Below are 25,835 nucleotides of genomic sequence, written 5' to 3'. Positions count from 1 at the left end.
ATCAGCTTTTCTTACTTAGCATGCAATCCGGGAATTTTTTATGAATTAGAGTTATATCCGGCTACATTTGCTTCCGTTTGGTTGCAGGCAAAACTTGGCTTCAGTGTGGTGGAGTAAGTGTGTACACTGCAACAAATCTCCATCTTAACAAGTCATTTAGTCTGTTATTGAGTCCTGAAATCTTAATTTTCAAGAATAAGTGAAAAAAATCTGCCAGTGGGGTGAGATAATTTCACTTGTTTCCAAGCAAATCAATTTGTTTCAAGATTTTTTTTAGAACCAAGTGTCATTTTCTTGGTAGTAGTGCAGTGATCTTATTCTGACTTTCATTTCTAGAAAATTCCTGAAACAAATGAAACTGCACTGGAAACAAGTGGAGTTATCTCACCTCATTGGCAGACATTTTCTCTTGGTTTACAAGGCTGAATATGAGACTATTGACTTGTTAAGATGGATGTTTTTTGCAGTGTAGTAAGTAAGTCATGGACAGCAAGTTTGGCTTTGACTTTAAATTGCGGTGTGTAGATGTGTGGAATACTATCCTCCGGGTAAAAACACAGGATAAAGAAATGTTTTTATGTGGGCTAGATTTCCAGTCATGTGAAGTTAAGTGCGGTCCTGCGTTCTCGCCATTTCTCAGAGCCACAACCGCTGATAGACATTAGTTCTTCTTCATGCTTCCCGATTGGCAGCATGGTGTTCAGGGAGAATAGAGTTATTCACACGCCATGCTGTGTGTGCGATACCATACATGCGGTCATCATGATATTTATAGCACCATTGCATAGAGTCCCCTCTTTACTTATCTGCTTAGACTCAGTGGCCACTTTATTAGGTATCTAGTAGCGGGTCCCTTTTGCCTCCAGAACTGCTTCAGTTCTTCAAGGTTTGGATTCAGCTGAGTGCTGAAAGTGCGCTTTGTTCCACAGGGATGTTGGTCCATGTGGATCTGATAGCATCTCACAGCACCTGCAGATTTTTTCAGCGACTCATTCATGGTGTGAACATCCCACTGACTTTAACTTTAAGGCACTCATTATATTCTCCCATGTGACCCACCCATCTGGCACTCAGAGAACGTTATAACAAACGCTAAGAATTGTTTCAATCAATTAAACAAGCAGTCGAGTATATTTTGTGTCTTCTGGGCATTTGAGCCACCTGGTTTTCACCTGTCTTGTGTATCTCAGCACTCAGTAAGCCTCATTGTGAGTCAGTGGAATCTAACACTAGCGTGCCAGGATCCAGTCACCTTCCTCAGTGAGGCCAGTAGCGCTGAAAGTGTGGTCGCTCTGACGCTGCCTCTGGTTTTCCCTTTCAGACGACGGTCATCGAATACGTCAAACCCTCTGACCTCAAGAAGGACATGAACGAAACCTTCAAAGAGAAGTTCCCCCACATAAGGCTGACACTCAGCAAAATTAGGAGGTACAGTTGACAGAAATCTATAGTATATACTGTATGCCATATTTGTCAGCATTTTGGTGCAGTGTTCTTTTATGTTTGCTTGAATGTTGTTTATGATAACTTTGATGTCTTCATTTTTTTGAGCAATAACCACTTCCTTCCTCTCCTGACACGTTTCTCTTTTTTTCCCCCTCTCTGTCCTCTCTTCCCCACATCCTCCTTTTCGTTTTCCCTCTCCCCGCAGCTTGAAGAGGGAGATAAGGAAGCTGGCCCAGGATGAATGTGGCTACGAGGAACCCACAGTGGCCATGGCTTTTGTCTACTTTGAAAAGCTGGTTCTCCAGGGCAAACTCAACAAGCAGAACCGTAAGCTGTGTGCCGGGGCTTGTGTCCTCCTGGCAGCCAAGATCGGCGGAGATCTCAAGAAGCATGAGGTCAAGCTCCTGATAGATGTAAGTTTCTTTCACCAGAAGTTTGTGAAAAGCAACTACGAACCCGAGCACTTTATTAGTAACACCTGTACACCTGCTTATTCATGCAATTATCCTATCAGCCAATCATGTGGCAGCAGTGCAGTGCATAAGATCATGCAGATACAGGTCAGCAGCTTCAGTTAATGTTCACATCAAGCATCAGAATGGGGAAAAAATGTGATATTAGTGACTTTGACCGTGGCAGGTGGGCTGGTTTGAGTATTTCTGAAACTGCTGATCTCCTGGGATTTTCACGCACAACAATCTAGAGATTACACAGAATGGTAAATGGAAAAACAAAAAACATCCAGTGAGCGGCAGTTCTGAGGACGGAAACGCCTTGTTGATGAGAGAGGTCAGAGGAGAATGGCCAGACTGGTTAGAGCTGACAGAAAGGCTTCAGTAACTCAGATAACCTCTTTACAACTGTGGTGAGCAGAAAAGCATCTCAGAATGCAACACGTCCAACCTGGAGGCGGATGTCACTTTGGTAGCCAGTTGACACTGAGCTGAAAGCTGATACCTACCCAGTATTAGTTGTTCCCTTTTGTTGTTTTTACCTAACATTTTACTATGGCTGTGGTTACACTTGTCGTTTCAATGCGAGTTTTATTGTCCCATCATGCCAGACCGCATTAAGAAACAGGCCTGGACGCTCGGAAATTGGATTTTGCTCTGCTTACTGTCAGATCTTGTCAGAAAAAAAAACAGATTTGGAAGTGGCCTGGCTCATGTTGTGACTGCAGCTGTGATTGGTGCTGCAGTCTGGACACAATGCGCATAAAGGCAATAAAGAAATGGAGAGGGGGAGCAGGAAGACAGTAGTGCAAACACAGTTTTAAATAAATACAGCCACAGGAGACCCATAGTCATTTTCAGGCCAAGCGTGGACACAACCATTATAAAATCTGATCTTTAGAATCAGATCTCAGTATTTACCAATACACAGGATCTGATGTTGCTATCAAAAATAACATCAAAATACCAAATGCAGCGTAGCCTATCTTCTGCTCCTATCTTCTGCTATCTAAACTGGTGTATTTTTTTCCTGCCAGAAACTGGAGGAGAGGTTCAGAGTGAACCGCAGGGAACTGATAGCCTTCGAGTTCCCTGTTCTGGTGGCGCTGGAGTTCAACCTGCACCTGCCCGAGCATGAGATCATGCCCCACTACAGACGCCTGCTGCAGACCTCCTAGCATTAGTGACCCATCAGGAGGACGACCACCAGGTTCTCCTCCTGATCCCCCGCTTCCCACAGTCTCCACCCCTCATCTCCCCTCAGCTCTGTTGGACAGCCTGAAGGTACTGCTGGCTGTCGCTGAGCTGCAGCTGTTCATCACTACAGGCAACACTCTCCTTCCTCTCAGAGACTTGAAATCAGCCAAAGTGACGCACATTTCTAAACCGGTTTTTTGCCATCGTTTGACTTCTACATTCTTCATCACTACGCGTTTTGACGGACTTGTGAAAGAAAGGGTTCGACCCTCGACCAGTTTTTCTAGTTTGCGTGTTTTCGCATCTCTTCATCCTCACTTTGTATATTTGAGGTCTCTCTTTTTCAGTAAAAGGGTTGTTAAAAAGTTTTTTCGTTTGAATCCTATGGTGAACTTTTTGTTTTCAGTTGGAGCAACCAATGATTGTAACATTTTTACCATCTTTTTTTCCATTACTATCCTCCTTGTAAACTTTGGTATGATTGGTTGCCTTCTGACTCGCATAAAATTTAAACAAAGCCTCGAAGTGGCTGGTTTTGGCTGGACTGTTATTTCTCAGAGTGACTCATCTTTTTGCAAGTCATCATCCAGTTCCTCTTCACTAAAAGTGCACTTTTTGAATATTGCAAGACATGGGGCAGGGGGATATTTTTCAGACTTTTAAAGAGCTTGTGAACTAACCCTGAAAAATAAGCTGTGTTCATAAGCACTGCAAGTCAATTGAATGGACCTTTGTTGATTTTTTTTTTTTTCTCTTCCCCATCGCTAATTCACCATTTTCTAGCCACCACTATTCGCATGCAAAGTAATCAACATAACTGTTTGAATGCAAGTATTTGCAGACCAGATGGGATTTCCTGTATTCATTACAGCTTCAGTATTCCACTTGTTTTCTACCTGTCAAATGCTTGCTTTGGACCTATGGAGACCAGACCCACTATTATCAGTGTATAATTTCCTGTGCTCTATGTTAGAGTGTATTGCCAGCACATTTACAGTGCTATGTTGAGGGTCGGGAAGGTAGTTGTGGAGAGTTCATGAGTGCAAAAAATGCCATTAACCAATGATCAAGATTTGGTATTCAGAGTGGCAGGGTGGCAGCAGGGTGCTCTAGTGGTTAGAGACACCCGGGTGAAGACCTTGTGTCAGTAAGCACCCGCCCTGCTGAAGTGTCCTTGAGCAAGACACTGAATCCCTAGCAGCTCCAGGGCTGCTGCTCTGTAGCCGACCCTGACCTCTGACCTCCCTGGAGGAGGGGACGAGCAAAAAGAGAACTTCCCTACGGGGATCAATGACGTACAGTATCACTCATTTGAATATAACTTGAATTAGCATTGTGAAATTTGAAATCAGTTTGTTTTGAAAAAGAAGGAAAATTGACAGCTATATCATTGTGACCAATTTAAAAAAAAAAGTAATGTTTCATAACATTGATGCCTAATGTTTGGCATAAATCTCAACTTGATTTTTTTTTTTGTATTAACTTTGATTGAAAATGTTACTGGATTTAATTAATGTAGCCGCACAGAGAACCGTAGAGTATTGAGAGACCACCGAATCAGGAAAGTAGGCCTACTTGAAAAATTGTATTCAGTGCTGCTCGAAGGTATTGATGGTATTTGAGTTAAAATGATCAATAGACTAAACCAAATTGTAATGAGAGGACATGGGTTATGCTGATTTAAGGTGAAATATCATTGAGCTAATTTCTGTTCGCAAGCCCAAAGTTTTCGCTGTAAGCTGCACACAAAAGACTCATGAGCAACACTTATTACATGTGTGTATGTTTGTAAATAAACTGCTTTGCTTGTTCAATCAAAGCCAGAGTCTGAAATTGTTTTGCTTTTTTTCTTCAGTTATGTTTAAGTGGTGAATCCAGCATATTTTGAATGACCAGGCAGTTTTTGCTACAGTAGAGGTGTACCTGGAAAAGTAAGTGAAACTCTCCTGTCTTAAACACATCACCATCCGGTCTCCAAAAAGATACACCACTCAATCTCACAAACCGTCATGACAGATCTATTTAATAAATAAACTAAATCAGGTGTGACTCCAGAAGCCTGGCTCTGCTTGCAACACTGGAAACAGATTGCACCTGTGGCTCTGATGCAATCTGAGAGGGCAGTTTCTCATAGAGCGCGGGCGAGCGAGGGAGGGAGGGAGGGAGGGAGGGAGGGAACTCTCCTGTGCCTGACACGTATCCAAGGTAAACAAGGCCCGCAGTCACGCCAGTCTCGTGCTGCCATCAAAACAAACAGGCCGGGCCTGAGTGTGGACACATGGCATACGTGGCTTAGTCCCCTCCATTGACGGCCTAATTCCCCCCTCGCAGCCTCATAAAGGGGGCTATTGACAGCCCTTCCTGAGCCCTGCTCACACATAAGTGACCCTCATTGTGAAAATATGTGTACCATCGTTTGGGGCAAGCACCGGTCTATTGGCCTTCCCTTTAAAATAACATTTGGCTGAAACGGCATTTTGCCCCCTTCCTCTCATGATGCTGTGACTAAGGGCTTTTCCCCGGGTCAGCCCACCTTCTACCATTTATGGTAATTTGTAAACAAGGAAGTAGTGAGTGTTGACGTTGTGTGGCATGTTAACTAAGGATGGAATGGGACCCCGCTTTGATCATTTTAATCTTTTGGCCCATTCAGCAACAATATTACAAACTGTTTAGATAAACAGCACAGGCAAGTGTGACTGCACCGGCTCGCTTTCATTATTTACATAATGTACAGAGAGATTTCTAATGTGAACAGGTGTGACTCCATCTGGCCAGGTCAAGTCTAATTCCAGCTCCCCACAACTCCTCTCTACAGTAACTGCAATCTGATGAGTGTTTCATCTAACACCGGCCCTGGTCAGGAGGGGAAAGCACTGCAGGTGGACTTGAAAATCTGATCCTCTCTCCATGTTTGAGATGGCCATCTAATCCCTTTTGTTCCACCCTAAGAGTCTATTTCGGAGACAACTGAACCCACTGTAACAGAATACCGGTGACGCAAAAAACAGGACATTAAATGCTTCATACGCTTATTTATTGATGGGTCTTTAAAAAAAACCCACTCCATTCAACTTTTTAAAAGGATAATGTGGCAGACGCCTAAAAGTGAAGTCAAGGACAAGAGCAGGAGGAAGTACTGGGATCAGACAGGTTAGGCTGTTGGAGGGGACAGGCCTGTTGGGACAAGGGGTTGATCAAAGAGCACAAAGGTGGAAGTAACTAATTACATCTACTCCAGTTACTGTAATTGAGTAGCTATTTTGTGTACTTGTGTACTGCTTTTTTGAGTATTTTTTAAAGTCAGTAATTTTACTTTTGCTGTAAATTTTACTTGCTATATTTTTTCATTTACAAGTATTGTACTTAGCTACATTTTAAATCACATCCATTACAGAGTATACATTTTTCAATTAAAAGAACCTAGTTTCTGTCTCTGATCCTTTTAGAATTGCACGGAAAAGATCACATGTAACAAAGTTCACTTTTCTCTTACACTCTTTTTCTTTTTCTCTTACACTGTTCATTCTACTTCTACAAGATACTTCTGCAAGATAACAGTACTTCTACATTTTTCCATCCCTGAAAGAGTATGTACTGTATATCCTACTTCAACAAATGAGTTTTAGAAGTAGTAACCTTTAATTAAATAGTTTCACAGAGAAATTGCCCTATTCCCCCAACCTTCTGAAATTATGTGATAGTGTTTTAGGAAGCAGGGTATCATAGCTGTGGCCTTTATATAAAATCCTGACCACAAAGGATCAGAAATCCATTCAGCTCCTAGCATGAAAATTCTGCTTTATTTCAAAATCAAACTTGTATCTTCAAAATAATCCTGACTGACTGAATAAGTATGCAACCTCAGGAATTCAATCAGTGTAAAAGCACTTGTTCCAGTTTGGACAGTGGTGTGACTTTACTCTCCACTAGTGGAACACTTACATAATCTGCTTTAGTGTGTTGACGTTCGATGCCACCAGAGCCTTTCTTATGAGTAGTTTGGGTTGTTGAATTAATAAAATGTACTTACTAAAGTCACCATTTTTAAAGGGGTAATGTCACTGAAATTGGCTTGTGGGTTGTTAGTGTGTATTTTCCTAAAATTCATTAAAAAAAAATAAAACTTTTCTTTCTCTGTTGGTTTTGAGTTTTTTAACAAGAACAAGGAAAATGCAAGGAAATTTTATGGAGAGTCATGTTCACATACCTATATTAAACATTTACAATTTTGTTATTATATTCATTCAATTATGGGAAAAAGACATCAAAGCAATTATTTTATCGTGAAAAGTCATAACTCAAAACCCATTTAGCAACCAAAAAACAAAAAAAACTAAACAAAAACCAAAACTGCTTTTACAGAATAACAACCTATGATTCAGTTAAAGTGGGTGAAGGTGAAACTGCACCTAACTACTCCAGATGAACACGATGAGACAATTTCATCCTGTGTACTTAAATCATTGAATTGCATAAAAACCTGATGTAACACTGTTGGTATAAGTCCTGCTGAGATGTATCAGTAAACTGACAGATTTATTTTCTGTTTCCACAATTAATGATATCATAGTCATGTTATCTCAAAAAAAAAAAAGAAAAACAACAAATTGAATTCCAGGGACTGATAATCCAAGGTCATGGTCATTCAGCCCAGACAGGGAGGGAGATTCAGCTGGAGCTCAGTCCATCAGAACTAATTTTAAAATGAGAGCTCCTTTCATAATAAATCGTCATGAGTGCCCTTGTACCCAGGAGATACAGTAGATAGCTACTTTACATGAACATACAACTACATCCAACACACATCCACAGCCTTACCAACGCTATCATGAGCGCTAACTCTGGCATATGATGGAAAACTCTGATAGATTGAGCATCAACAATAGCAATATAGATAATCAAAAGCCATTTTTCATTATAGTAACTAATCGACTCTGAGGTGCCAACCAGTTTAAGTGTGTTTCAGGGTTATAATATTAGTTTTGTGATTCACATTACCTCATTTTGGCTTTCAGTTTTAATTAATTTAGTTTCAGTTCTCAAGAAGGGTTTGCCACTTTCAGTTTGGTTTCTACTTTTTAACAATATGGTTTCGTTTTTATTTAGTTTATGCTTGAGTAGGCCATTCTGTATTTTAGGAATCAGGGCCAAGCAAAATATGTTAATTTAAGCTATTTACTATCCAGTATTTAAAAAAAAAAAGAAATTCATATGGGCTTTACAAGGTTCATAGTACGCATGTACTCATAAGCAGAAGTGGGACTTATTCATTTCTAGACCCTCTCCTATACTCCACTCTCATTGGCTTTTACTGTAACTAAAAAAGCTGGAATTATTTTTCTTCAGTTAGATTTGGCAGCAGAGATTGTACTTTCAATTTAGCATCTCTTTCCAACACACTTCAGTATTTTCATTTCAGTTACTTGAATGATTCTCCATACCATATTTTATTTAACCACAATAACCTGGTTGTATGTGTGTGTCTGTGGTGTGTCACATGCAAGATGTTGTGTCAGGTCAGGGTCGAGCGAGAGGTGAGGCTTGCAGATCTTACATAACAGCACACTCACCCCCTGTATATTCTCCCCTGCAGACAGAGCACCGGTCCTGCCAGGGAAATTAATATTTTAATCTCTCAGCCAGATTCAATGAACAGCCCCGGCTCTCACAGAGAAACAGATAAATAAGTCATGAGCTGGAGGTCTGTGTGACAACAAGGCTGGACAGGCAGCCAACTTGGAAACGCATGCTGTGAGGAAGTGAACAACCCTGGGTTTGGCAGGGACGTTCGAATGGGATGTGAGTGACTGATTGCCAGTAAAGGTTTGGTATAAATATCCAAAAAAGATCGCAGATTTAGATGCACAGTGGCCTGCCCTACTTGCACGCCTTAGTCAATATGTTGCAAATATTATGCGCTGTCGACTTGGCACGTAAAATATTGGACCTACCAGATGTTTCATTCACTGACAATTTAAAAGGATTGCATGGATGCTTCCCTTAAAGATATATAAAAATTAGGTCACTCCCCAATACAGTCAAGAGAGCAAGATCCAGCCACAGCTCCATGAATGGAATCAGATGCCACACTGTGGTCAGTTTGGACAATCACAACTAGATGTGTGGTTTATGCTGTAGCAGCCATTGTAGCCAATTCTTCCTTTTCTGCATTTATAGTGCATGCAATTTCTTTTTGAAAAAGCAAGATTTTTCCCTCCCAAACAATCTTTCTTCAGGTTGGAGCTAAACTAAAGCAACAGTTCAGCAGCGGGACTTCTACAGTGGCTACATCTGTATAACTGTAACCTCATTATTAAATAAAAGGAGTATATGATGTTCAATAAATCAGATGAACAACTGAACACATTAGTATAGGTGATATATTTGGGGCAAAAAAAAAAGGTAAATTCATGGTGGTGTACCCATTGTGAAATACAAAGGGGGTGAGAGGGCTCCACTGCACACTTGTCTGAGAATTATTTCATACAGGTTAAATTTGTTAAAAACTAAGGTCTCTCAAGGCTTTTTGTACAATTATGTGCTTCAGGATGAAAGTTGTGATTCATCCATGGCAATGCGCAGCATTGTTGACAAGCAAAATTCATTCGTGTTACATCTTTTTCAATTAGTGGATCATTAACCGTTGTTGTTCACATCCAGGTTCAACCGTGGAACAAGGTACTACCTTCTTACAAGCCAAAAAAACATTACTGCATCATGAGGAATCCCATGATAATACAACGTAACAAAAGGAATGCTACTGCTCCTTACAGGTCCTAGTAGGTTTTACACTCCCTGGGCAAAAGGTTAAAGGCCTCTTCCAGTGATGTCATCGCCCCATTCAAACTTAACTACTGGGAACACACAATCTCAAAAACCGATGAATGATAATCTCCACTAGTCATAATCCATTCCAGGCAAAATGAGGTGCAGGTGATGCAGGTGAACCAGGCTGGGATGTAAAGCTTTGTCTTTTTCAATTGGCACCAACGAGATGTTACGCTTGCTTTTCCCTGCAAACCAATGATTGCTTTGGAAGGCTTATTTGCGAGGACACTGGAAGAGGGCTTTAAGACAGGAATACATGGTAACACAATATTAATAGTTAACAAAATTTAAAATTAATATCAACTCAATCAAGGCTGCCCAGGAAAGTATGTCAAGACACAAGATTACAGTTATCCAGCCACCTTTCTACAATACTCTGACCCAGCACGTTAGAAAGGAATAAGATTTTAAATTAGACTGATGCAAGGTATTTACAGTTATAAGTAAAGCCTTGAAATGCTGCTTTTCATCCCCAATCCTGATTTAACAAGTGTTTGGTTCAGTAACTGAAAAATGCATAATTTACAATTCAATGTAAATTTTCTTGAACATCATTATCAACATCACTGTGGCCCCCTTTAAACTCTGGCATTAACAGGCGTCCTGACTGATGGATTGTCGTTGGACAGAGCAAAAAACACATCATGTCCATTTGTACAAGTACCCAAGATGTACTGATAATCCAATCACCCAAACCACTTCCAGGGGGCGGTAGAGATGCATCTGGCCACATTAACCAAGTGTAAAGGCAATCACCAGACTACATTAAGTACCAAAGTGGCAATAAAACAAATCAAGCAGTCTGGATAGTAACATACAACATCATAAATGGATTGTCAGGATACTCATGGATGGGAAACAGGCAAAACAAGGTGTCAACAAGGACATAAATATTACAGGAGGGAGTGATGTGCGTATTTTGGTGAGGGAAATAGAAATCAATGATATCAATGTGTATATTGGAAACACATTTTAATGCCAGGTGTAAATGTTACACCTGACAAGCCAGATAAACCATATCTAGACCCAATCTGAATACGAGACACATGTTAATGCCAGGAGTTAAGGGGGCCTATCCTGTCATTATTGTTATCTGTTAGCTACAGTGTGTACGGTACAGTCAATAAATGATTCATCATATGAAATAGTTCTACAAAAGGACCACATTAGTAAACTTTTGCATAAACATTTTCCTTTACACATTCTATTTTGTCCAGTATACATATTTAAAAAGAAAAAACAAAACAAAACACTGACCAATGTTACCCTTTTGAGTTTCCCCACAAGACAATTGCTCATAGCATATGGAACTGACTGAAAGTTTCTGTTTGTAAACTGATGCTGAGGGTGACGTCTCTCCTACTTCCACACCGCTGAAGTGTTTTCCTGTTCCATGGTATGTCAGGTGGCACTCCTGCCTGATACTGAAGTCAGAATTGCCCTGTAGTGCGAGGAGGAGGAGGAAGGGAGAAGGGTTGGGGGTCCAAAGTCTATCGAGGAAAACAACCAAGTATACGGTTGGACAAGGCCTCTGGCACTCCTACTCCCGAGTGTATTCCTGAGTTACAGCTGTGCATAGTAGTGGCAATGATGAGTGTGTCAGTAATCACAGAAACCGCTTGCGCTCACACCCACACAGTCTCGCCCAGACAAATGGTTAGTTCATTGTTCATCGTCTCAAACAGCTTGCTAGTAGTTGAGGAGGCGCTCCCTTTCTGTACCGGCATAGCGCTTGTTAGCAGCAAACACCTTCGCTTTGTTCGCCGAAGGACCTGTGGAAAGATTCACAACAGAATGATCCCATTAGCTCAGCTCATATCAATTCTCAATTCATGAGTATTACAAGTGCAGGAATACCTTCATATACAGCCAATATGATATACAGCATACACCAGCATGGTTGCTGCTACTGTGTGTATGACTAAGTGATGATGTAATGTAGATTTTCGTGTGAAGTGTTCTTCATGTCTACTGAAACCAGCCAAAGGAGAACATGTGGTTAAAATATTTCAAGTGTTTCCCTTTCACGTGTGACATTCCTGACCTATATAGCTGAGCAGAACAGGGAGGAAGATGAGGCCGTGCGTCGCCCCCAGCAGCACTATGGCCAGGTACATCCGAAAGTAGAAGATCTGGAAGATCTGGGACTTGGAAAGGGCCAGAATCAAGATGCCTCCAAACTTAGTCAATGTGATCCCACTGAACACCTGTAAAGAAGGAACAGTGTTTTCATTAAACTTAAAATGGAAAGCTGCACATAACAACTAAAAAGATAAATCTGGATTATTTTGACTGATATTGTGATGACGGCCATTAACCACAAAAAGTCTTGATGATTACAGGACCAAAATTATTTTACTGATTTTATGGTGAGTGTTATAAACTACAGAAGACATTCTAAATTAAATTTTAATCAATTAGAACTGTGCAGCCCTACAAGCTAGCTCACATTCATACAAACCCAAAATTCCACAGAAATCCACAATATTATCATACAGTATAATTTTTCAAAGCTGGCAAAAAAAATCAGGTAGCTTGTTACTTGTTACATAGTAAGCTTTGGTAAGCTAAGGTGAGACTTACCGAGCTGCCCATGTGGGCCAGGGCCTCCTCCGCCCGTTCCACTCTGTTACTCTTCACACTGATGGAAAAGGCTCGCACAATGTGACTGCAGAACTCCACTGAGATACCACAGCTCTGCAACAGACGAGAGGAAACAACTTAACAGCAGAAACATGGAAATGATGGACAATTAAATTAAATACTCCTGTCTTATTCAATTTAAACCTTCAATTAGACCTTATAACCAATCCTGAAACGAATGTGTGCTATGTGGAGATTTCACTGAGACATAATGATATAAACCAATATCCACACACGCGAGCGAGCTGTGTTGCTGCTTTCTCCTCTTTTCTAAAGCTTGTTGTCAATTTCCGCTCTGGAGCAAAGCTCCTCTCGGACCATTCAGTAGCTTGCCAGTTAGTTTAGTTTCCTAGTTTAGCAGCCCTCACCCCCTCCCATTCCTGAAAAAAATGATCTTAATGACCTTCAGCGAGAGAAAGATCTCTCAAAGCAAGACTGGTAACCGACGAGACTTCTCCGTAGGTACAGTTAGCTTAGCATTTATCCTTCCATTTGTGTTTCGTAGGCTCCCGCGGACCTACTTTTTCTCCCCGTTTTCTCCCCGTCTCTTTATTCTACTGTTGCGGCCACTGTAACTCGCTGTGGATAAGTGTGTCAGCTAAATGGCTAAAATGTTAAACATTAATTCACTGGCAGCTTAAGTGTTTTATGTTCGTCCTCACCATGACCAGGTTCACAAGAGACACTGCATTGAGGCTGATGTCCCACAGCCACATGACGCCAAACATGTTGACCAGGATCATGGCGATGGTGATGCTGACCAGCATGGCTGACCACAGCTCAAAGCCCAACAACACTGTGGACACCACAAATATGGCCGCCAGTGACACGCTCAGGTTCAGAGCTGTGTCATAGGCAATGGTCAGGTACTGCTCGTAAAACACGTAGAATATGCTGCGGATGGAGAAAAAGAAGGATTAGTAGGATGTGGACAGCCATTAGGAGCAATGGTGACATGTTGCCCAAATCAGAAATGCCAGAACTCCACGTGGATAGTCAATACTACTAATATGTAAAGTTACTAATGAATATTTGGGAATTTTCTTTGTTTGTAGCAGATATCCATGACCATTAAAATCAAAGTCAATTATCTGATCTAACCCATGAATATCAATGAAGAGTCAACTTATTCTAATATTGTCTAGACAGAGCAGATTTAAATTGTTTATTCACCAACCACCTTTGTCTCTAATTCTGTATCTGAGGTTGTGGTCTACATGGTCTGTATCATACATAGGGTTGTACCGACCTTTCTGAAATATAGGATATAGGGGACTGGAAGTTTAAACACAAAAATGAAGGTCAGACACTGCCTACATGCCATAAATAATGTTTTCTTGGCTGCGTGCTTATCTATGACCAACATCCTTGAACTTTGAGTTCAAAACAAGCCAAACCTCAGTTACAGGTGTTTCACCATGAAAACAGACCAATTGACTTCACAGTTCCCCAACTGGTGGGTGAAACTGAAAACATCTCTTCTATGTCAGACAAAAGCTGGCTATATAAAGACAATATTGATAGGTTTAATTAACATATTAAGCAAAGGCAAGAGAACTGGAGGCAGTAAAATACCTGTAGGGGAAAACTTTGTGGCCAATGGTCTGAGTGATGTTGTCAGCCAGAATGCGAGCCATCTTCAAGGCCTCTATGAAGTCTGGGGACTCCTGCAGGATGGTGTGGTAGGTCATGAAGTAGGTGGCTCCGACCTGTGTGTCGTTGGGATACAGGTCAACTGCTGCGCTGTAGGCCGCGTGGCCACTGGAGGAACACAGCAGCATTGTGAGAAAGAACAAAAGGAGACATTTACATAAGGTTTATTGTGAAGAAACTAGCAAATCTTCGAAACCACATTGGAAACAGAAGTGAAAGTTACAGTCTTCAGTGGCAGAGCTCTTTCAAGTAGTTAAAATAAAAGCCTAAATAAAAGACATTTTGACAGCGTTAAAACTTACCCTTTTCCACACTTAATGTTGGGATTGTCTGACAAGAACATGGGTAAGAACCGCATGAAGTCTTCTCCTTCAGGCCTCTGCTTTCCACTGGGAGTCATGGGCCGACAGTGCACACAAGACGGATTCACCACTGAAAAACAATATCACACATTTTCCCATCCGTTCAACCAATAAGATTGTGGAAGACAATTGAAATCTAGAGATAAAAATAACACTTTAAACTTGCAGCAATATATGTCTGCGAGTTCCGTTAATCAGATAAATTCTCTGTGTATTTTGTGTACAGAGGAAGGACAAAAAAGTTGAACTAAATTTAAACGTTGGCATGAGACAGTAGGGTCACCAGACAGGAGTTCAGCCTGCCAGATGAACAGCATGTTGACACAGTGGATAATAGTTTACCGGAGGCATTGCAGAAATCCCCAGTGGTGTTGAAGTATCGACAACAGCTGGATTGGGGCTTCACCCAGTCAAAGTAGTCATCTAGCCAGGAGGACGGCGTGAAAGCCACAGTAGTGCTGGGAGCGAAACGAAAAGTGAAATACTACTTTATCGCGGATTAGATTAGATTGGCCACTGAAATGGAAATTCCCCACTGTAATAGAAATTCCCCACATGTAATAAGATAAAAAAAAAAGGCACAAAATAAAAACGTACCATACAACCATGTATCTGAAAAGATAGTGATACAACTATTCTCTTGATAGTAAGAGTGCAGTTGTAATTCTGTGTGTGTGTGTGTGTGTGTCTGTGTGTGTCTGTGTGTGTGTTTTGCCACACCCATGCTCCACATCATAACCACATAAGTTGTGGTATGTGGCTACAACATGTATTTTAATGTTGATATAAACAGGTTCTCAGTCAGACCTAAATGGAAAGCCTATACAAAGTCCATTTTATCCTTTACAGACTGATTTCATCTGATACAATTAAACCATCTGGAATCCAAATTGTTCATATTTTCCTACTTACTAGTTGCTGATGAGTGAGGCGTAGTAGACCTGCTGGACCAGGGAGTTGTTGTTGCAGCCCACCCCTCCACACACAGCGTTCTGGCCGTCCAGGCTGCTGTAGTTCAGACCGTCTTCTACCACAAAGTACACTGGAGGTCCAGTGTGGAGGAACATGCTCATGTTCTTAAAGTACTCCAGCACATACGAGTCCTAGGTGGAGAGAAAGTCTGTCAAAAGAGACCTCCACATGGATCGGAATGCATACTGAGGATTTTATGTTATGTCGTATGGGGTAGACTGTGGCAAAAATCAAATATTAAAACTACTTGAGGTGTGCTTGATTTAGCTCACCAGACAGTTGACAGCAGTGGTAACATCACTCGCAAGACAAGATAAATCAGTCACACCTGCTTTAGCAGATATTCAAAATGTAATCGACTTATACTTTGCCTACATCTGGTTCATTGGTCAGAATGATCAAATCAACAAAGTGTCCAGTAGACTTACATCAGGCATGGAGAGTTTCTGGTCCAGTCCAATCTCTACTTTATTCACCACAGCAATACTGAAGGAGAGCATCCCCACAAACACTGCCACCTAAAAAAGGAGCGATGGACAAAATCTTTATGAACCCAAATAATCACCATACTCTGACCTAATCAACAAAATCATGGGCTCAATGAAGTCCACTGACACATTTGAATAGTATGTTAAAGAGGCTGATTCCTCAAATTCCTCAAATTACTAGGGACAGACGCATCATTGAGGCACTTACTACTATGGGCCGCACCCACTCCTTGAGGATGAAGGGGGCGTAGGTCTTCTTGAAGAAGCGGAAGAGGAAGCCATCTGTCTTTTCCCCCTGACCTTCTGGCAGCTTCACACAGCAAATGATGTCGAGACGATTCCCCTTTGAAACACAACAGACAACATAGTACTGGGGAATACCTAGTGAAGCTGGGAAGTTTACAAATCATTTAGAGCAATGTTTCTCAACCATGTGCCAGAGGAACTAATCAGTGGAATCAGCTGGTGTAAAGATTAGTTGGAATGATGACATCATAGTTGAAAACCACAGATTAAAGAAGACTTCTTCTGCCGGTGAATATTAGTCTCACAAATCTGTAGAGGATTAAAATGTTGGCCTTGTTAAACCTGTGGGCCATCCTTTTAATTTGCCCGTACCTTATCTAAACATCATACAATGCTTCTATTGTTCTTCAGTCAGATTCTTTCACGCAGCCCCACCCTAAACGTCCTGAGTCATCCCCACCTCCTCAGCATCGTCATCAATGTCAGCACCGCCACCCTCATTCTCACCTCTTGTCTTCTGGCGTCCAGGCCGAGCAGGCTGACAAAGCAGCTGATCTGCAGCAGGAAGTCGATAAAGACAGCCAAGCCGGCGAACATAGAGAAGGTCCGCACCGCAGGCATGTTGGACAGGGCTCCTGTAGAAGTCCACATTTTGATCAGCAGGTGACAAATTGCCAAGTGTGGTATAGTACAAACTTATGAGAAAAATCTTTGTGATACCCATTTCAACCCTGTCCCCAAAAACATCTCGCTTTAAAAGGTGGAACATTATCACTTATACTTACTTTAGTGCATCTATTATAGTGTCATGTACACTCCAGATGTGTAAATACAGGAGACCTTAGTAGATGACCCAGTCTTACCCAGGAAGAAGGCCACAGTCTCGGAGAAGGAGGAGAGGAACATGCTAGGAGCTACGTCTCCAAGGATTCGACCAATCTGCTGGTGAAGCTCCTCCTGGGGCATCCGCTCATCCCTCTGTTCAGAAATGCAAACAGAAATAGTTTTCAGTAAAGGGGGTGCGTCTAGGCCTACAACACATTCAGTTGGTGGAGTGCAGAAGGGACAGTACCTGGTATGTTTGCACTATAATGAAGATGTTGTCCACTCCAACAGCCAGCACCAGGAAGGGGATGACCTCGATCACGATGAGGGTGAGAGGGACACCGGCATAGCTAAAGATCCCCAGTGAGCAGGCCACAGAGCTCAGCACAATCAGGATGCCTGCTATACCCAGAGAAATCTTCGAATCCACCTGCATGGGCAGAAAGCCAGAGAACCAGTCATCTTCCTGTCATACTTCCTTCGTTTAACGCTTGAGCTGCAGGAAGTTGTCAAGCATGTCATACTAGTTTTGCTGAATCAATGGGAATGTTTCCCTCTCAGATCAGTCAAGCCGGAAAGACATTGCATAACTTGAATGACACATTGTATGGAAACTAGGGCTGAACAATTTTGAAAAAATATCTAATTGCGATTATTTTGACTGATATTGCAATTGGGATATGATTTGCAATGTTAGAGGGAATGATAATTTTTATATCATTATTCTTATTTTCATTGAAAAACGTATTAAAATGGTTATGGTGTGATCTTTGCAGGGATCTGTACCAAACAAAAATGTTTTCTTAAGTCTGTAGAATATGATGTGTAGGCCAGGACATCTCTGCAGCACCACAAAATGGTATTTTGACACACATTTTGCCTTTAACAAATAATTCCCCTCCTGCGATTTGAAAATTGCAGTAGGCCATATTGCGATTTCGATAAAATTTCAATTAATTGTTCAGCCCTAATGGAAACAATGAAGCCTACAAATTAGGGCAGAGTCTCTTACCATCAGTCGCCTGAGGCTGTGGATGTGACCCAGGGCCAAGGAGATGTAGACGAACATGATGGCATAGCTGACTACTATGGTGCTAATGTCACTGTCACTCTCCCTGTCAATCTCATCTTCAATACTCCTCTCTGAGTTAAAGGCTATGGTCAGGTTGGGGTTGCTGTAACTCTTCATGAAGCGGATAAATCTGAAATGCACACATAAAACATTTACACAAACAAAAACAACATGATGAAAAGTGACTTACAGTACAGCACCTATCCTGCAAGGTACAAATAAATTCAAGCCTGATAAAGACTACTGATGGATTTTAGAACCAGATTGTTGTCTCACTCTTTCTCCCACGCCAGAGCTTTGCCCAGCTTGACTGTGTCGTTAAGGTAGTTGTTGACAGGAAACGTGATCACTAGAGCAGTGGCGTTGTTGTAGTTGGTGTCTGCAGTGTGGAAAAACAAGATACAGTGTAATGCAATGATGAGGCCATTACATAAACCAAGCTCAATATCAACCACAGTAAAGAAGTTTATAAAATCCAGTTGGTGAAAGAAACGATCCAATAGTGCTGATAATTCCCCCTAACAAAGCATGGCTACCCATTACCCATTAAGATAAATGGCATTGGTTGCTATGGCAGCTCTTATGGTAATCATGGAAGGAGTTAGCAATATTTTTTTGTCTTGTTTTTTGTAGTCTAAACTACTTTGAAGATACAATACAGAGGCATTGGTAACTGCGGTATAAAAGCTACATATCCTGTAGGGTTCTTGTAGGCTATTATGGGGACTTAAGTGACACCAAGGATACTCTGCTTCATCTCATTCCTAACTGTATCACCATTGTACTTATAATCCCTGTTAAGAACGCCATCTCAGGTGTTACTGCTATAAAATGTTAAATTGGATGATGGTCAATGGCCAAAAGAGCAAATCTTTCTCTGTCAGTGCAATAAAAGACTTTGCAGAGAGGTTGAACACTCATTATATAGGCCTAACTGTTGTAACTAAGTAACTACTACTTTTTTTTATTTAACTTCTCTCTCTCCATCTACGCATGTTATTCCAGCTCACCATCGTAACCCCCAAGGGCCAGCCAAGGGAAGACGGGGCCTCCGTAGGTTCCTATACAGGGGTCATGAAGGAGAGTAGTGTCGTTGAGGGATGCTGGAGAACTGTTAAGAAGAAAAAGACAAAGAGGCAGTTGAGCAGATAAACCCAGCCATCAGTGCAGGTGTTGTCATTATCTGAACCACACATCTAAGAAGAGCAGAGACAAGAACCACTTCACAACAAATGAGGAAGCATGAATGTGCCATTTTAAGAATAGCACTTTTCCCCACAAGAGTACATCAGGAAACGCAAATGCTCATGTCTGGAGAAAATAGAATCTCGTGCATCTTGTAGACTGCAGCTGTTGTAGTCCAACACTTTCAACATTTTCCCAAAAAAAATTTTTTTTACTATAGCAACTTTTACTTTACCACCCACCGATTCCTGCAAGCCAAGCAATTATGAAACAGTTCAAGGGAAAGCAACATTTTAGATGACATGAATGCCACCGGCTTGCTAAAAAATGATGAAATGACGAAACTAGAAAGTCACCTGACACAGTAGAGGAAGTGGCTGTGAAAGTCAGCATAGACATAGAAGTCGTCTCCGATACTGTGGTCAAGCACGCTGTGGCTATTCTGGAAGTAGTTGAGGACGCTGAGGATGGTGCAGTTGTCGTTGTACGGGGCCAAAGGAGACAGGCAAATGTCCTTCAGGGTAACGTTCTGACCTTCGTATGTGGCTACGAGGCCTTCGATGTCAAGCTGCAGATCCAGCACCTGGATGGTCAGGGTTAAGAAAAAAAAATTAGGGGATTTGTCTCCTTTGAACCCCAATATCTCTTTATACAAAACACACACTGGCTACGATCTCATGATATGTTTCGATACACGATATGGGGTTCACGATTCAATACAACCACGATACGATGTAATAAATAAAAGTACAATGACAACTAAATGTGACTGTGCAGAATTATGTTTATTTCTGAGCCACAAATCTTTCTAGCGATGGCATTGGCAATTACATTACATTATTATGTCATTACAAAGTGCAAATTATTAAATTGTGATGGGCAAGCCGTCTCATTTGTGATTACTACAGCAGAATAAAATGTAGCTAATATCACAATTCATTTTTCAAACTGTATTACTCCTTCCTTCTTCCCAATTTCCCTGCTAACCCACCTGGTGCAGGAAGTCTTTGTCCAGGACAGCTCCAAAAGGGACGTCTGACCCTCCAAAGTAGGGCGAGTAGATGAAGGTGTCATTGAGGGGAGTGGTTATGATGAGCTGCTCGGTCCTGAAGAAAGGCCCAAAGTGGCTGTCAAAGTAGTCCTTCTCTTGGCGTGCCTGGCTACTGGGAGACGACCACAGCTCAACGGGGTTAGTGGTGATACGCATGTAGACCAGGCCTGCTGAGGAGGCTGCCACCAGGATCATGGCACCCAGGATGACCAGCAGGGGCTGCCGCACACAGAAGGAACCCCAGGCGCTGAAGAGGAGCCGCATTGCATTTTCAAAGCGCTCGCCCAGCGTTTCACAGCACGATGCATCTACTAAAATGAGAGAGAAATTGGGACTTAGTTTGGGTCATGTGGGAATGGTAGAACAATGTTATTACTTTTAACAACAATTCTTCAAGCATTACTGTACCTTGGTCAGGGTTATCATTGTTAAGAGACAGTGGGTTATTGCTGTCCAATATGGGGCCATACTCAGACATGATTGTCCTTTTCCTGTACACATGAAAAACCATATAAACCAATTAGATATAAACTTCCAAACACACCAACACTGACACACTGACTCACTGACAACACACCCAAGATATTTTTGTCAACCAAGATATTTTGTGGTTGAGTGGTTCCATGTACGCGATATGGGTCACAAGGACACACCTAGAAACCAGATTTTAAACTTAAAAAGAGAGATAAGCCACCAAAGATTCTCAGTCCTTTACCGGTAACACCAAGCTCCCAGTACAGCTCCAATGAAGATAAGCAGGAAGGCCACGTAAGAGATCCACATGATGACAGTCATGGCATCGATACCAAGGATTGTCCAGGGAGGGGGCAGAGGTGGAGGGACTGGTTTGGGGCCACAGGCCTTAGTGCAGTCCTGACAGGAGCAGGGACCTGAACCATCTTCCAGGACCTCTGTGCAGTCATATGTTTGGTTGTTCATGGGAGTGAAACCAGACACTGGAGCATCTACAACAAAGAAATAGTAAAACATTGCATGTTGAAATAATTATCCAAAGGGCTGGTACCTTCACATGTGACAACACAGGCATAGGACAGTTGAAACCCTAACCCATAAAATCAAGGAAGTGGTGGGAATATTTACCAGATACTAAAAAATGATTTACCTGAGAATATGGGGGTGATAGGGAAGGGACTCTGGCCATTGTTGATGTCAAACATGTACTGGATCCAATTAGTAGCATTGCAGTCTTTTGCATCCTTGCCACACAGCAGTGACAAGGCCTTCACGTTGCTAGATGGTGCCTGGACGTCCTTACATGCATTGTACATGGCTGAAAAAAAAATTCAACTTGCATTATTCAGGAGTAAAATCAAAGAGTTACATTACTCATCTTTGCACCGCAGAACATTTTCTTCCCCACTATCCTTCCCTATAAACCGTATTATTTTAACAATAACAATCCTGACCATTAGTCACCCGCAGAATTACCCAACTGAGAGCGCGAGGTTATGTGTGAGTGGGGAACTGATGCAGTTTACTCAGCAGATCTGACATATCCAGCCGAGTATAACTGTTACTACATGGCATAGTTTCTCTAAAATCCAATAGGTTGCTCAGAGCCATGAAGCTCCACAAAAGAAAAGAAGGTGAAGCTGGTTTTCATATAAAAAGCAATAGAAAAGCAAAAGAAAAGAAGGTGAAGCTGGTTTTCATATAAAAAGCAATAGCTGGCTACTGCTGTATAAACTCACCATTAGCAAATGTCTGTCCAATATAGTACTGCACTTCCACCACATTGGACTTGCCCGCTAGTTTTGGGTCAGGGTCTGGGGTGATCTTGGTGGCGTTCATGAACAGACTCTGGTGGGGGCTGCATGTCAGCTCGCAGAACAGGTTCATCAGATTGAAGAAACAGGCGGGGCACCTGCAAATAGTTGTGGCAAGAGACAGAGACAATATAAAGAAAGGCACCACCACGTAACTAATAGAGTATAAAAAGAGTTAAAGTTTAAGAGTGTAAAACAGTTGTAAAGAAAACTGTGGTGAAGACAAGTGTGCTGAAGTCAACAAAAATCTACAAAGACAAGACAACATGCAAACCTAGGCAAATCATAGTCACTGGGCCCCTGCCAGTCAGTTTTGCATGCAAAGACAAAGCTTGTTGTGCTCTTCGTGGAACAGTAATGTAATTATAAGGTGTTGCTTTGTCGCGGAAGTGTTTGGTCACTGTGTTTATAAGCTTTGGTAAGAGTAATTCCCTTTTGGAGAACTGCATATTATACACTTGTATTGTCCTTCTCTCCATGCATGAATACACCTTTAATATAGACAGAAGACTGTTGGTGTGCTTTATACAAAATGTAATGACAACCTAGGAAGACCATCACAGAACATAAAATTCTTCCAGTTAGAAGAGTAAAACATGAGTAGTACTGATGGTTTTAAAGCGGCAGATAGCCTACTCTTTGTGTGAAGAAATTCAGAAACTCTAATAAGGAGGAATGATAATGCGAGCATGTCATGTGTTCCTTTAGTTAATGTTATAACCACACTGCATACCGAGACAGGAACTGAAGGGGCAGCTGCAGACTGCCTTTGAGAGTGCGCAACTGGTTGACATCACAGCAGAGACTTTGGTTTCCATAGTTATATCCGGGGCAAAGCTCCTACGTGCAAGTGAAAAGAGGATGATGTCATTAGCTAACTTAATACACTTTCATATCATTTTTCTGCAGTGCAAAATAAAGTACCACTTGAAAGAAGAAGTACTGTACATTACAGAAGTGCAGACGTTTGATTCAAGCAATGAATGTCAGGGGTAAATGGACTAAAGCGCAGAGAGACGTTTACCGTGAGAAGCTCATAGCCCTCAGAAGCTAGTGGGATGGGAGGACCGGTGTAGTTGCAGTTGTACTTCTTCCCAGGGACCTTGACTGACTCTCCACACTCACCATACCACACGCAGTGCTGGGCCTGAACCTGACAGTGAGACAACAAAAACACGATGATCATATGTCCAGTGTGTTGCCTTGCACACATTGGCCTGCATACATTTCCTGTTTCGCCGCTGTCTGGTGAAGCGTGTGAAGCCTTATCTTTATACAAATTTCATTGTATCTAGTGAGGATAAAAACATGGTCAACCAAGTCAAAGCCTACAGACACTGCGAGATCTAAAGGCTATAGTGGACCACATGGCCTGGTCTTGGCTATTCAGAAGGATGACTTAACCATTCTGATCTGGAGTTTAGGCTACACCACAGTTTTACCTTGAGGTTTAATATTTCGAAGGTTAATCCTCTGGTCATGTTTCATTTCCTATGATTCTAATATCCACTGTGTTGTATGTCTGAAAATAAAAATTTCACTTCTACAAAAATCTCTTTTGGTCTTCCTTCTTAATTTATCATTTGATGGTTTAGCCTTGCTTCTTAGACTTACTGAAGAATGTGGCCTTGTCTCAGCTGACAGTTAAAAGTAAAAAAAAAACTAAAAAAACAACATAGGCCAAATAAAGACAACTATGATCTGATCTCTATGGCAACTGCCAACAGCACTCAGCCAATGTTGTTATGGCTACACTCATTTTGTTCTATTTTTTGTTCCTTGAAATAAAAAAAAATGCCAGCGGTCTTTTGTCTTTTCTGACGGCCATCACATTGTTTGGGTGTGCGCTCTGTTCTTTTCACTTTTAAGGAGAAAATACAGCTAACAAAATTAAAACAATATTCTAATACAGTGTAATAGAGTTTATAGTTATTGCGTTCCTCTCTTGCAGCTGCCAACTCTGGCCAACTTCTCTGTTAGCTGACTGTTCTGAGCAAGTCAAGGAACTTTTTATGACCAAACCCAGTGTTAAACTCTGTCCTAGTCATGTCTATCTATGGCTATTGTGGGGTTAAGTTCAAGGTCACCATTCAAATGCAATTATTTCCACAGTCGGCTTTTTATGGAGTTGCAGACTAGGGCATGAAGCTGCACAAGGTTGTTCCTATGTCAATCTGCAAGACTCAGATCTAGGCATTAAAGACTTGCTTATTAAGAGTAGGAAATGTATGTTGAAAATGATTAGTAAACATATTCATTAAAACCTGCGGCACCTGCTGCACCCTACCCACCCTCCAACAAACAAATGGACACACATATCAACTCAGCTGCCTCAATGGCCCACACAAATGATTAGATTTAGATAGATCAGATTTAATGTCAGTTTCTAGAAGTAAAAAGAAAATCATGAAGAGCAACTACTCTTATCCATTCCAGTGTCCCAGTAATCTATACTGATTTTACTCATCCCACAGCCTTGTTGTATTGACATGAATGATGATAATTTATCCCACAACAGTATTGAGTAATCATCAGATTCAAATCTGCTGTTTTAGCTTTGTTTAGAACTAGTTTTTAGAAGCTTTGAAGAGGGCTGACCTAATTACCTAATGAAAAGGAGAGCAATCAAAGCGCGAGGACACAAAGGAACTGTGAGTATCTTGACAAGATTGCATTCTCTAAATCTAATCAAATCAAATCTGGAGAGTGATAGTCTGTATTGTCCCCTTTGTTTTGCGCCTAAAACTGAAAACATAGACAGCTATCTAGCTTGCTAGCCATCTAACCTGCCTAGCAAAACATGCGCTGCAGAGTTAGTGTCTTTAAGACCAATTCTGTTCTAGTTAAACCAGGTTATATACAACGGAGAGGTGCAGAAAGGTGTTCAGGTTTTACTTTGTTGGCTAGTTAAGCTGGCTTGTGTCCTGGATCTGTCAAGACACCACAGAAAGAGACAACTTTTCGCAACTCTCCTGTCATCCCTCCCCGGCTTTGCATGTATGAATTACAACGTGACTAATGCCTGGCGTACAATTTGTACCAGTGCCGCCCGTCTCTGTGGTATTTCAAGGCTAACGTGTTATGTTATCCATTTTCGGCTTTTACTAAGGAGCTGCTTGTTTTCTAGCAAGCGTTATATGTTCTAGACAGTGTTGAGCTACTGACAGCATATTTTGCGAATCCAAAATCAGGCTAAAAATAGTTGGATCCCAGACTTACTAGCTAATCTGAAGCTAGCCGACTCAAATAAACATCACACAGCAACAGCAACAAGCCGAGCTGAGTCATGTTTTAGTCACGAGCACGCTGACGTTAAGTGATACTCACCCATCGATAATGTCCCTCTGTTAAGAGTATCACGAACAAAAGTATAAACAAATTGCTTCTCTCTGGTAAGAGTCCCATCCCTCTTAGTGAAAAGATCAAATCGCACTGACAACCCAGGTAAAGTTTCGCATTTCTTGTTATTGGTTCCTTCTTCTTCACGCGTTTGTTTGGGGCGGAGACAGACTGTCGGCTCAGTGCTGCCACCAAGCGCAGTGGGGCTGAATTGCACTGTGTAAGGTGTGTCCCATCTGGGCACAGCAGACGACGCCATACATTGCCTTGATGTTTAAAGGGGGAT

General features: G+C 41.6%; 2 protein-coding genes across 3 annotated transcripts; one reads left to right on the top strand and one right to left on the bottom strand.

Annotated features, from left to right (window-relative positions):
• Nucleotides 1-1,321: 1,321 nt before the first annotated feature.
• Nucleotides 1,322-4,869, top strand: LOC139644906 (CDK5 and ABL1 enzyme substrate 1-like; the record flags this gene model as incomplete). The annotated part of the gene is made up of 3 exons (XM_071520443.1): nt 1,322-1,428; nt 1,652-1,859; nt 2,936-4,869. Coding segments are annotated over 3 exons (456 nt in total), but the record flags the coding sequence as incomplete, so codon positions are not given.
• A 4,591-nt stretch (nt 4,870-9,460) lies between these two features.
• On the bottom strand, nt 9,461-25,654 carry npc1 (Niemann-Pick disease, type C1). 2 transcript variants are annotated; one of them, XM_071520550.1, is made up of 25 exons: nt 25,538-25,654; nt 23,235-23,363; nt 22,944-23,050; nt 22,136-22,308; nt 21,547-21,714; nt 21,139-21,388; nt 20,832-20,914; nt 20,364-20,734; nt 19,729-19,955; nt 19,198-19,298; nt 18,464-18,566; nt 18,128-18,317; nt 17,363-17,545; nt 17,154-17,268; nt 16,798-16,925; nt 16,253-16,387; nt 15,985-16,074; nt 15,497-15,687; nt 14,927-15,042; nt 14,525-14,654; nt 14,145-14,330; nt 13,232-13,463; nt 12,510-12,623; nt 11,971-12,133; nt 9,461-11,698 (listed from the first exon to the last, which is right to left on the bottom strand). In XM_071520550.1, the coding sequence occupies exons 1-25, from the start codon at nt 25,613-25,615 to the stop codon at nt 11,616-11,618; spliced, it is 3,846 nt and encodes a 1,281-aa protein (XP_071376651.1). In that variant the 5' UTR covers nt 25,616-25,654; the 3' UTR covers nt 9,461-11,615. The 2 variants fall into 2 exon arrangements, with proteins under 2 accessions (XP_071376651.1, XP_071376659.1); XM_071520558.1 differs by having other exon boundaries at nt 20,364-20,731.
• Nucleotides 25,655-25,835: the final 181 nt, after the last annotated feature.

This window comes from Centroberyx affinis, unplaced genomic scaffold (assembly GCF_046629955.1).
Source record: "Centroberyx affinis isolate AG114_WGS23_722 - 3 ecotype Tasmania unplaced genomic scaffold, CSIRO-AGI_Caff_v1 ptg000066l_1, whole genome shotgun sequence".
NCBI classification, from domain to species: Eukaryota; Metazoa; Chordata; class Actinopteri; order Beryciformes; family Berycidae; genus Centroberyx; species Centroberyx affinis.
Note: the sequence above shows the minus strand (reverse complement) of the source record. Positions and strands in the feature narration are given on the sequence as shown.

Excerpts from the sequence above, each read along its gene's own strand:
- npc1 (XM_071520550.1), bottom strand. The coding sequence starts at position 25,615 with ATGGGACTCTTACCAGAGAGAAGCAATTTGTTTATACTTTTGTTCGTG. Across the intron at positions 23,364-25,537 it reads CAGAGGGACATTATCGATGG|GTTCAGGCCCAGCACTGCGT; the intron begins GTGAGTATCACT and ends TCTCACTGTCAG. Across the intron at positions 14,331-14,524 it reads AACATTAAGTGTGGAAAAGG|TGGCCACGCGGCCTACAGCG; the intron begins GTAAGTTTTAAC and ends GTGTTCCTCCAG.